General features: G+C 27.9%; 4 protein-coding genes across 4 annotated transcripts; 1 reads left to right on the top strand and 3 right to left on the bottom strand.

Annotated features, from left to right (window-relative positions):
* Positions 1-134: 134 nt before the first annotated feature.
* Prp19 (pre-mRNA processing factor 19) lies at positions 135-2,994 on the bottom strand. Its single transcript, XM_074253406.1, has 5 exons — positions 2,837-2,994; positions 2,512-2,661; positions 1,165-2,024; positions 480-814; positions 135-385 (listed from the first exon to the last, which is right to left on the bottom strand). Exons 1-5 carry the CDS (start codon positions 2,853-2,855, stop codon positions 241-243), a joined length of 1,509 nt encoding a protein of 502 aa, XP_074109507.1. The 5' UTR covers positions 2,856-2,994; the 3' UTR covers positions 135-240.
* Positions 2,995-3,416: 422 nt separating this feature from the next.
* On the bottom strand, positions 3,417-4,651 carry Rpb5 (DNA-directed RNA polymerases I, II, and III subunit Rpb5). Its single transcript, XM_074254337.1, has 3 exons — positions 4,397-4,651; positions 3,916-4,219; positions 3,417-3,837 (listed from the first exon to the last, which is right to left on the bottom strand). The coding sequence occupies exons 2-3, from the start codon at positions 4,215-4,217 to the stop codon at positions 3,507-3,509; spliced, it is 633 nt and encodes a 210-aa protein (XP_074110438.1). The 5' UTR covers positions 4,218-4,219; positions 4,397-4,651; the 3' UTR covers positions 3,417-3,506.
* Positions 4,652-4,883: 232 nt separating this feature from the next.
* On the top strand, positions 4,884-6,794 carry LOC141534769 (ras-related protein Rab-30). The gene is made up of 5 exons (XM_074254338.1): positions 4,884-5,512; positions 5,586-5,669; positions 5,823-6,006; positions 6,088-6,239; positions 6,370-6,794. The coding sequence occupies exons 1-5, from the start codon at positions 5,426-5,428 to the stop codon at positions 6,478-6,480; spliced, it is 618 nt and encodes a 205-aa protein (XP_074110439.1). The 5' UTR covers positions 4,884-5,425; the 3' UTR covers positions 6,481-6,794.
* Positions 6,795-7,002: 208 nt separating this feature from the next.
* On the bottom strand, positions 7,003-9,546 carry LOC141534767 (uncharacterized). Its single transcript, XM_074254336.1, has 6 exons — positions 9,499-9,546; positions 9,071-9,430; positions 8,881-8,997; positions 8,724-8,821; positions 8,302-8,649; positions 7,003-8,229 (listed from the first exon to the last, which is right to left on the bottom strand). Exons 1-6 carry the CDS (start codon positions 9,544-9,546, stop codon positions 8,178-8,180), a joined length of 1,023 nt encoding a protein of 340 aa, XP_074110437.1. The 3' UTR covers positions 7,003-8,177.
* Between the last annotated feature and the right edge of the window lie 935 nt (positions 9,547-10,481).

Raw genomic sequence — 10,481 nt, 5'->3', positions numbered from 1 at the left:
AATTAATTTAAAAAATTTTTAAGATCACCTGATTTTAGTGTCATCAAGTTAGTGGCTTTAATTAAGCTATTAAATAATTTTATTATAATAAATTACTAGGTTTGATATTTTGGATAAATAATAACAACAGATAATTTATGTATAAGAATTAAAAAAGGTTTATTATCTAAATTCATTGAATTCTCAATAAACAAATAATATTAAAGTTAATTTATTTTTTGTAAAAATAAAGTATATTTTTTAAGACAGCCCGTACAATTTTAATGTTCTGTCCATACTTGTAGATGCAATATATTGGGCGTTTTTGCCGAATCTCACGCCAGTTGCAGCAGCCGTATGGTCATTAAATACCTTTAATTCTTGCCATTGCTTGCATAAATAAACTCTGAAACAATTTAATAATTTTATTAGTAACTTAAATGTTAACCAACTAATATAAATGCTATAAAAAATAATGAGATAATTATAAAATACTTTACCTGACATCTGTACCAGAGACAGCTAGATAAGTTCCAGTTTTATCGAAAGCTAAATCTTTAACGTCGTATCCGTCATCAAGCTGCAATGTCTTGAAATTCTTCAACTTTCTTAAATCCCAGAGTTTCACACAGGAATCTTCGGCTGATGTTGCCAAATAGTAACCATTTTCGGAAAAACTTATCCCTGTGATTTTTCCAACATGTCCAGGGAAATTAGCAACATTTGATGATTCTTTGAGATCCCAGATTTTAATCTGAGAATCAGCGGTTCCGGTACCAAAAATTAAACCATCAGGGTGAAATTGTGCTGCTGTTAAGGCTTCTGGACTTGCAACCTAGTAGAATAATTAAAAATTAATAATGTAGATTGTAAATAAATATTTGAATAACAGCCTTGATGTTGATGAGATAAATAATGTTAATTGTTTCTCAAAAGCATGTTTACGAAAGAGAGACTGAGTCAAAGCACTTTATTTATGTATGTATTTAATAGTTTCATCAAATATGGACTTATGACTATTACTATTACATACAAGCATTATTTTCAAACGTTATAAAACTGTTATTTTTTTTTTTTTTTTTTTTCTAATGGAACCCGTTTATTGGCTTTGCTGTAGGGTTTAGTATATTGTTTAAAAATAAAATATAAAATTAATTAATTTATTTCTAAGCAAAATAAAATTACCTTGGTCAGTAATCTACCAGTGCGTATGTCGGAAAACGCCCAATTATTGTCCAAAGATGAACTTAATAAATAATCACCAGTAGGGTGCAGAGATAAACCAGTAACCGGAGCATCGTGAGCGCGGAGTAACAGCGTAGTCTGACTTGTTCCAACGTTCCATATACGAATTGTCGTATCGGGTGATGCGGTCATCACAACATCTTCTTCAGGGTGATAAACAACTTTCGTAACTTTCTTGGTGTGTCCTTTCAAAATAGCCACCACTTGTTCAGTGTCTTTATTAAATACTGTAGCATTTTTATCAGCGCCTCCAGTCAAAATTTTACTGGTGTCAGACGCGTGAATGTCTAGAGCCAAAATACCAGGAACACTAGCCGAGTGAAGACTAGGATGTGATGCAATTGTTTGGAACTCACGGATCCTTTCAGAAGGCAAAAGATCTTCCGGGATTGATCGTCCCCGTCGTTTTCGCTCTTGTGTCAATACTGTTGCCTTTTCTTGAAGTATCATAATAATATCATCGGTTATTCCCGCTTGTTCAATAGGCTGTGCAGCTATTCCACCAGCTTCAACTGCAATAGCTGGCTGTGGAATTGCTGTCGCTTGAGTAATTCCACTTGGCGGTTTCAGAGATGCCAGAGCTTCACGTGCCGCTGTTACTTCTTTCGTTAATCGTGAAATAACACGACAAGCCGCATCGTGTTGGTAAAGCGCGTGAGACAATTCCTGTCTTGCTGTTTGTAATTGTCCTCGTACGGTAAATGAGTTAAGCATCACTGCGTCCCATTCATCTTGCAATATTTTTAGGATCGCTGGAATTGATGTAGCACTAGGAGGCTTGGGCTTTACTACCGGCGAAGCTGAATAAAAATTTTATTTTACTTTTTAAATAAATTTTGTAAAATTATTTAATAATGACTTTTACAGAAAAAACTCTTTAAAAAATTGAAAATTAATTTAGCAGATGTTTGACAATTTTAAGAAAATTTGTAACAAATAAATTAAGGTAAAAGACCCAGTTATTGACACTTGCAATTTTATTTTAATAAAAAAAAAAAAAAAAAAAAAAAAAAAAAAAAAAAAACAAATCAATTATAAATTTTAAGATAATTGGATTTTTGAGAACATTTTATTTTTTTAATTAGAATAAAATTGCAAGTGTCAACCAACTAGGCTAGTGTCGGTAACTTGCCAGTGTCGATAGCAAAAAAAAAATTATCATGTAGAAATTTACAAAATTTTTAATTCAATTTTTTTAAAAAAATTTTTTGAAAGAAATTAATAAAAAAAAAAAAAATCTTTTCAATAATGAAGTGAATGCTAACTTTAATGCGATAAAATACAAACCTTTTATTTCAATAAGCTGTTCAATGGTCAATTCTTTGCCATTTATTGGGTCGACTCCATTTTCAGTAATATATTTTTCAATTAATCGTTTTTCAAATATATGTCCCGATATTGGTGAAATGACGGGATGCTCTGGTACTTCATTGCAAACTGAAAGTTTAAAACATAAAAAACGCTTAATTTTATTTAGTTATGACCCTAAATAATTTTGAGGTTATAATGCCGGCTTATAAAATAATACAATTCTCGGTAGAGATATTGATAAAAAATATGTTTGATTTTTTGCGTATGTATATAAAAGATAAAAAAAATTTAATAAGCTTACTTGAGCACGAAAGAGACATTTTGGCAAACGGAAATATATAATCGTAATAGCCACAGGATAGCTTCAAAATTCAGTCAATAAATATAGGCAGTTCTACACACTGCATACAGAGTTTCGATTATTAAATTAGTAGATTAGGGTATTGGATTTTGTAAGTTCTGGAAAATGAGACAAGTTTACAAGTTTCGGTTATGTCTGCTGAAGGCAATATAGCTCCCGCAGGACGGAGAGAACTAAAAACGACACTAGCGCTTCCAGTACGCAGTCGATAACTTAGCGAGTTAAGCTTTATTACTACACACGCGAGTAAAAAAAATTAAAAGGCGGTATTTTCAATTTCAGAGTTAAAAAAACACGATTATTTTTATTTTATCAATAAATAATTATAAGAAAAATTGCACTTATAATTTTTCAAGTTTTTTACAAATGAAATTTTTTTGTAAAAATTTTTTCAATAAAAAAAAATTCTCAAATTTAATTTTTATTAATTTATTAATTATAAATTGCAATTAAAAAATTCTTATGGATAAATATGACTTATTTTAAATAATATTTGGTAGTTAAAAAAAGGAATAGTAAGTCTTGTATAAAATTATAAATATTTATTGAACATCATCTTTATAATTAAATTACAAGTTAAAGGTATTTAATATAAGAAATAATATATTGATTAACAAACAAGTCGGTAAGAAATATAACGACCAGCAGTTTCCGAAGGCCGAATAATTTTAACGACTTGTCCTCTCTTGAGACCAAAATATCTAGCAACAGGATCACCAGCTTGGATTCTCATCAGTTGGTTTTCTTTCAGCTTGTAACGGCTCAGCAATTCTTCTTTCTCTTCAGGAGTTAGGACAATGTGTTCTGGCACCAACTCGTGCTCAGTTATATTTATAAGAAGTTCTGATTCTAAAAATTGCTCTAAAATGTATTTCGGAGCCATGTCACTCAATGACTGTTTAGCAGAAGGGGTCATTCCTGACTGAACAACAATAATCGCTCTGAAATAATAAAATCAATTTAATAATTTACAATAAATTAATTTAAATAATATTTATTGTATTAATCAATCGAAGTACCTGTGGATCTTTTCTTCCTGCATACGTTGACAATAAGTTTTTATGGTCTTTATTCCAATCTTCGGTTCATCGGGAAAGAAAACAAACAACTGATCAGTAGGATCATCGTTGTGCGCCACCAAGACAATCAAATCACTTCTTGCAGGTCTTTTTTCACTGGGTTTGTCACCGAATTGATCCTTAAATTGCTCCAGTGTTTGATCTAACTCATCTTGAGTTACCAAATAACCTCGATCGTGACAAAGTTGCATTATTGTCTTTCTAATTCTCCATAACTTATAAGTTTCTGCCTCGTCATCCATTTCTACAATATTAAAACATTAAATAAAAATTTATTTGTTTTTTTTTTTTTTATAATACTAAAATAATGCAAAAAAATTAAAAACTAAGTGTAAGTTTTAATAAATATTTTTTTGTTCCAATTTAATAAATAAAAAAAATTAAAAATGTCAGCTAACTTTAGTATTATTAATTTACTTACTTTTTAGTAAATATTTTTGTTTGTATTCAATAAATTAATTACAAACACGCCGATGCTACGGCTTCAATCTCGTATTTGTCTGTTATTATAGGTTAAGTACGTATTTAATTTAATCTCACAGTGCACACTAGTGCGCTACAATTTATGACACTGAAGTTGACAGTTATTAAAAATTTTTTTAGAATTTTACAGCAATTAAATTATTATAAAAAAAATTAAATTCAAAAGTTTCACATGTGAAAATTAATAAAAATCACAAGTGAAAATTTTCAGAAGTATTTTTTTATTGTAATTAATTTGTTAAAAAAATTTTTAAAATTAACAGCTGACGGCTAACTTCAGTGTTATTACAATTTTGTATGCATTTCCGTCAGACTTATTTTCATGAATATCGAACATTCAATGAAAACTTGATACAAGTAACTTGAAAATAATAATAATAATGATAATGATAATAATAAAAAATATAAAAAACTGAAAGAAATTACTACCAAGACGACTAGTCAGGTAACGTCAAGTAACACAAGTAACGAGTTGTAGGAGTGATTGGGTCTACATATACGGAAATACACAGTACATATAATAGTTAAACTGTTATAATTTAATAGTCACTGACATATACAGTAATAATAATGAAAACAGTGATTTGATAATTAAATGACAGCAGAATGTATTGTGTGTTGTTATTTAAATAAATAAAGTTATAAAATTAGCTGTCATTAATCATGAAAGTGGTTGTTATTTTTGTATGACATTATTGTCTTATTTTTGTTATTGTTGTTTGGAAGGTTGTTCTGAAAGGAGCGATAGAAATAACTCCAGACACACATTTAAGGGGAAATTTCACAACCAGTGAGATCACCGTCAAGGTTAACAAACAAGAAAAGTGTTAGTTAATGGTGCAATAAAAAGAACCATCGAGAGAGTTGAATATTAAAAAAAAGTAAAAAGTAAAAAATAAAAATAAAACAATTATTTTGTGAGAGCACTCCGAGTCTTCTGGTATTGTCTTGACGATTCTTAAATGCGATGGAGGATTATAAATTTCTATTCAAAGTTGTGCTCGTTGGGAATGCTGGTGTCGGAAAGACTTGTTTAGTTCGTCGATTTACTCAGGTAATTTTAATTATCAAATTAGGATTATTATTTATTAAAATATTAAATGTAATAATATATTTTTTAATTTTAGGGATTATTTCCACCTGGACAAGGAGCTACTATTGGAGTAGATTTTATGATTAAGACTGTAGAAGTAGAGAATGAGAAAGTCAAGGTAATTCAACCTTGATTCCGATTACAATTAATATGCATATAAATTATTTAATGCTTGATTTACTGGAGAAAGTGTTGAATAACTCAAAAATATATATTGTATTTTTATATACTGTAGACACGATGCTGATAAAATATTTATTGATATTTTTAGTTGCAAATTTGGGATACTGCAGGCCAAGAACGTTTCAGGTCTATAACTCAAAGTTACTATAGATCTGCTCATGCACTTATTCTTGTGTATGACATCTCTTGTCAACCGACATTTGATTGTCTACCTGACTGGTTAAGAGAAATTGAAGAGTATGCGAGTAATAAAGTATTGAGGATACTCGTTGGTAAGTAAAACAATTTTTTTTTTTTTAATATTTACTCCAAAAATATTTTATATTAGCTAAATTTAATATTACTAATTTTAGGTAATAAAATTGACCGCGAAGACAGAGAAATTCCAACTCACGTAGGTGAAGACTTTGCTCAAAGGCATGGGATGTATTTTTTGGAGACCTCTGCCAAAGAAGCTGAGAATGTCGAGAGATTATTTATGGAAATAGCTGCTGAGCTTATGGAGGTAATATCTCAATAAAATGATTCAGTCAGTAATAGTAAACTAGCAACCTTGCAGTCATTAAAACCTGGAAGCATAAAATTTTCGGTAATAATATAGATAATGATAGTGTTTTTTTAATTTATAATTACAGCAAGCACGAAGTAAAGAACTACCGAGATACGAGACAAATGCTACTTCAATAAACGGGAAAACAACATCAATTGGTGACAGTGGTAACTGTACATGTAGTCGATTATCTTAATTAGTAAAAATATAACAATTAAAATTATATATAATATTTAAACGAAGGGTGAGAAATTATTTTTTATTTTGTAATACTGAAGATTTTATTTCTTCGGGTACTTAAATAATTCCGACTCTTCGGTTGATTTGACCAACAAATAATACAAGTGATATGATTTTCAAGCTCAATGGTAATTTTTTCATAATTAGAATTTTAGTCAATGGTATAAAAACTAATAAACATAAATATGGAGGCGCAGTCTTGTGTCCTAGTAAATGTAAAATATAATTAATTTTTTATATTGAGTAGAGATATACATTTACCTCCAAAAATCATACTCCATTGAGAAAATAAAGACTTTATTGTTTTTTTTTTTTTTCTTCCTATTTTGACCGACTGACTTGAAAAAAAATAACACGTGCAATATCTTGTATTTTTAGTTATCTACTTCCGTTTGTCGATCGCAAGCGCTGAATCTAGATAACGAGTATCTAGTTCAAAATAACGACCAATGTTGATACTCATTTATTAATTATTTAATACTTAAATTAAAATTTTATTTATTGTGTTAAATTATAGTAGCCGCTTTTATTATCCTAGTTATTATATACACTCAATTGGTTTTGTTAATTCGAGGCTAAATCGAAAGATAATTTATTTCAGAAAAATATTTATTTTATTTATAATATTGATTCAATATAAAACGAATTTATAATGAAAAATTTTAATATTTGGGACTGTAGCGACCATTAAGATATTTTTAGCAATTATAAAAATAATCGCTTCACAAATATATGTATAGAAAGTAATTTGTTATGTTTAAATCGTTTATTGTTGTTTTATCAGGTATGAGGCAATATTTACGTTGAATTGTACAATTACTGTAAGATAATTTATATGTATGCATTTTTTTTTTAAATATTTAAACGAACAGACTAACAGAAAAAAAATATTAATATTAATATATAATTGAAAATAAGTATTAAGATACTCTAGTCTTTTGTTGGGGATATAATTTATAGTAATTAAAATTATAAATCAAACGCGTGCGTCTATCACAGCTGGTGCTGCTTCGTCCATCAATTTATAATTATTTATTTATTATAAATTATAATTAAATAATTGTTCGCGCTTTGCTACATTATTTTATACATAAATAAATGATAAATAAAAATGCCTTCATGTTGTAAAGTTGAATCAGTAATTGTAGTTGGTATAACTTAATTACTAGGAATTTATTTAAAAAAAAAATTATCATTTTCATCAGTGCATTTATTTCGGTATTTATTTATTTGTTATATATTACATGTTAAATTACTTAAATCGATGAATTAATTGGTGCTAGCGTTAAATAGCTGCAATACAAACATTTTAACTGTGACTGGAATATAATTTTATCTCAGACATATCAATTCATCGAATACTTAAATTTAAAAATAAAAAATGTTTTTTACTGTAATTTCCATGAAACTTATCAAATTTTTACAATTAAAAAATTATATAATAAATATTCGCTAAATTATCAATTATAAGTATTGTAACGTGTTTTTTTTTTTTTTTTTTTTTTTTAAATTATACATATATATTAAATATTAAATAGAAAAAATTGTTTGGTAACAATGAAGAAAAATAATTATACAATAATTGATAAATGTTATTATTTTACTTATTTACCTCCTCAAGTCAATGTTGTATTAATTAAAATTTTTTAGCAATTAATTAAGCAATTTATATTCTTTATTTAAATTTTGTACTCTTTTTCGTATCCTGAAAATGAATTAATTGAAAAATTAGTTTATTTATCTACTGTTTAATAATTATTAACTGAAATAAATTTACGCTGATATTGAAGTTGTCTCTGAAGAGTGTTCAGTGCAATTAGCCACGTCGCAAGATCCATAAGAAGCCTCCTTGCGGCTATCAGTACTTCTGAGAGTGGCATCTGTTCGCGAGCCCTTGGAAAAGTAATTCTGATATTTTGAGCAAACTGGACAGTCATCCAAGTCGTGGAATTGTTGGATTGGAGTGCAATCGAGGATTGAATCTTTACAAGAATAAGAGTTTGTCTGTTTAATATTTCTTCGTATTGATCTTTGGTAACAGTCATTTACGTGAGTTTCGTTCTGTGAAGCTGATGGACGTGGCATTAATTCATTGACTCTGTATTCTTGATGTCTGCATGCGCATCTAAAACATTATTTAATTATACAAGGTAATTTCTTAATTAAGTATCTAGATTAAATAAACCAATTTTTATTTACAGCTGTGCCGGTGATTTTATTCTTCCCTGAGTGTGACAAACTTTTTTCTGGCGAAGAATACCTTCAGTAAGTCGTTTTCGGTGAATACACGGTCTTCCCTGTAAAAAATAATATTATTTTTTTTCACAATTTCCAAGACAATAAAATTAGTAAGTACTTTTGAATTTATTAATTTTGGATTGATAATATGATTCCTCGCAACATCAACTCCACAGATTCCTATTTCTTCTATCACTGTTCGCGTAGAAACTTCTATCTTAGGCGCTATAATTCCCTGGAAAAAACATTCACTCCTTTAAATTATAATAAAATTTGTTAACAATTAATTAATAATGATGAAAACTTGCAGGAAAAAATTTAGTAGGTTCCATAAGTAAATCAACGTCAACACCAGACATTAATCCTCTATAGCAAGGAGCTGGGTAAAGAAGATCAACTAAATTTGTTTCAAATGTCGCTAAAATGACTCCATTGTCTTCTGAAGAGGGCCATTGGATGAGCTCAGCGTAAAAAAATTCATTTTCTAGGCAACACTCGAGTTCCGTCAGTGTACCGACTTCAGTAAAAATTTTTTTGAATAAAAACTTTTCGTCAAGCACAAGCGGAAAACTCGGTGTCACTTTTCGAGATTCTATGTGAGAGTTTAGGCTGTTTATTTGCAACGCTACTGTGCCATTCGGACACAACCAAACGCCTGGACAATTTATCTAAAATTTACATAATTAAATTAATATTTCTTCTTTAATATTTTAATATTTAATTTTAAAAAACTTACAATGTGAAGATCGAAATAAATTTTGACACAAAATCCTTTACTTGTCATTTTTTAATTTTTTCATTAATTAAAATTAATAATTATTTTATTTTTAATTTAATTTTCTTCATTTTTAACTTTAAAAGTACAAATTTATATTTATTAACGTAAATAAATAAATAAATAAATAAATAAATAAATGATAGGTGAATCTTATTCTTTGTGCTTTATTTTTTAATAAGACGTATTAAATTTGTTGCCTGGATACCAAATGTCATAACACGTGCTTTCATGTGCAATGAAAAAACTGTCCGACAGATAATTGATTTATTCCACTTATATATATTTTTTATAAAGTAAATTAATTTAATAAGTAATTAAAATTTAAAAGAAGAAATATCAAATTTTTTTTAAAGTATTTCTTCGATATTTATCAGAATTTTTATCTATTTCACGTATTCTCATTTCAATTTTAACAACGTCACTTTGTTTCAATGGAAAGTACAGTCTCGGATCCTCTGACCTCGGTACAAGTGGCTCTGAAAACCATCCGTACCTAAAAATTTATCTATTTATTTTATTTATTTATTTATTTATTTATTAATAAACATACGCTTATCGGCAATATACATCAATAGAAATTATTTAAAATTAATTTTTAAAAAAAATTAATAAAACAATTTTTATTTTATCTGAATGTACTCACTCCATATTAACAGTAGGAGGCTTGTATGAATAAATTTCATTTGGTGAATAAATTTTCCTTTCAATAAATTTAATATATTCTTCCTTAACTTTTGAACTATCAACTTCAGAAGAGACATATTTTGAATAAAATTTACCCGTAATAGGTTTTTCTTTTATCACTGGAACAAAATTCTCAAAAATTTTTACATTTTTATTATCTTTGTTATATTTTTCTGTGTAAAAAAGTAATTTATTATAATCCATAATTAAAAATTTTTTATTTAAAATATTCTAAAGGTAGGTTTTTAAATAAAATA

The sequence above is a fragment of the Cotesia typhae genome, unplaced genomic scaffold, assembly GCF_013202065.1.
Source record: "Cotesia typhae breed Kobodo isofemale line unplaced genomic scaffold, CoteBio_Ctyphae scaffold_13, whole genome shotgun sequence".
Taxonomy (NCBI): domain Eukaryota; kingdom Metazoa; phylum Arthropoda; class Insecta; order Hymenoptera; family Braconidae; genus Cotesia; species Cotesia typhae.
The sequence above is the reverse complement of the archived record's forward strand: the minus strand, read 5'-3'. Positions and strand labels throughout refer to the sequence as shown.

Excerpts from the sequence above, each read along its gene's own strand:
- LOC141534767 (XM_074254336.1), bottom strand. The coding sequence starts at position 9,546 with ATGACAAGTAAAGGATTTTGTGTCAAAATTTATTTCGATCTTCACATT. Across the intron at positions 9,431-9,498 it reads TTTATTTCGATCTTCACATT|ATAAATTGTCCAGGCGTTTG; the intron begins GTAAGTTTTTTA and ends TGTAAATTTTAG. Across the intron at positions 8,230-8,301 it reads GAGACAACTTCAATATCAGC|GATACGAAAAAGAGTACAAA; the intron begins GTAAATTTATTT and ends ATTCATTTTCAG.
- LOC141534769 (XM_074254338.1), top strand. The coding sequence starts at position 5,426 with ATGGAGGATTATAAATTTCTATTCAAAGTTGTGCTCGTTGGGAATGCT. Across the intron at positions 5,513-5,585 it reads TAGTTCGTCGATTTACTCAG|GGATTATTTCCACCTGGACA; the intron begins GTAATTTTAATT and ends TTTTAATTTTAG. Across the intron at positions 6,240-6,369 it reads TAGCTGCTGAGCTTATGGAG|CAAGCACGAAGTAAAGAACT; the intron begins GTAATATCTCAA and ends TTATAATTACAG.
- Rpb5 (XM_074254337.1), bottom strand. The coding sequence starts at position 4,217 with ATGGATGACGAGGCAGAAACTTATAAGTTATGGAGAATTAGAAAGACA. Across the intron at positions 3,838-3,915 it reads CAGGAAGAAAAGATCCACAG|AGCGATTATTGTTGTTCAGT; the intron begins GTACTTCGATTG and ends TTATTATTTCAG.
- Prp19 (XM_074253406.1), bottom strand. Across the intron at positions 2,025-2,511 it reads ACAGCTTATTGAAATAAAAG|CTTCGCCGGTAGTAAAGCCC; the intron begins GTTTGTATTTTA and ends ATTTTTATTCAG. Across the intron at positions 815-1,164 it reads CTGGTAGATTACTGACCAAG|GTTGCAAGTCCAGAAGCCTT; the intron begins GTAATTTTATTT and ends TTATTCTACTAG.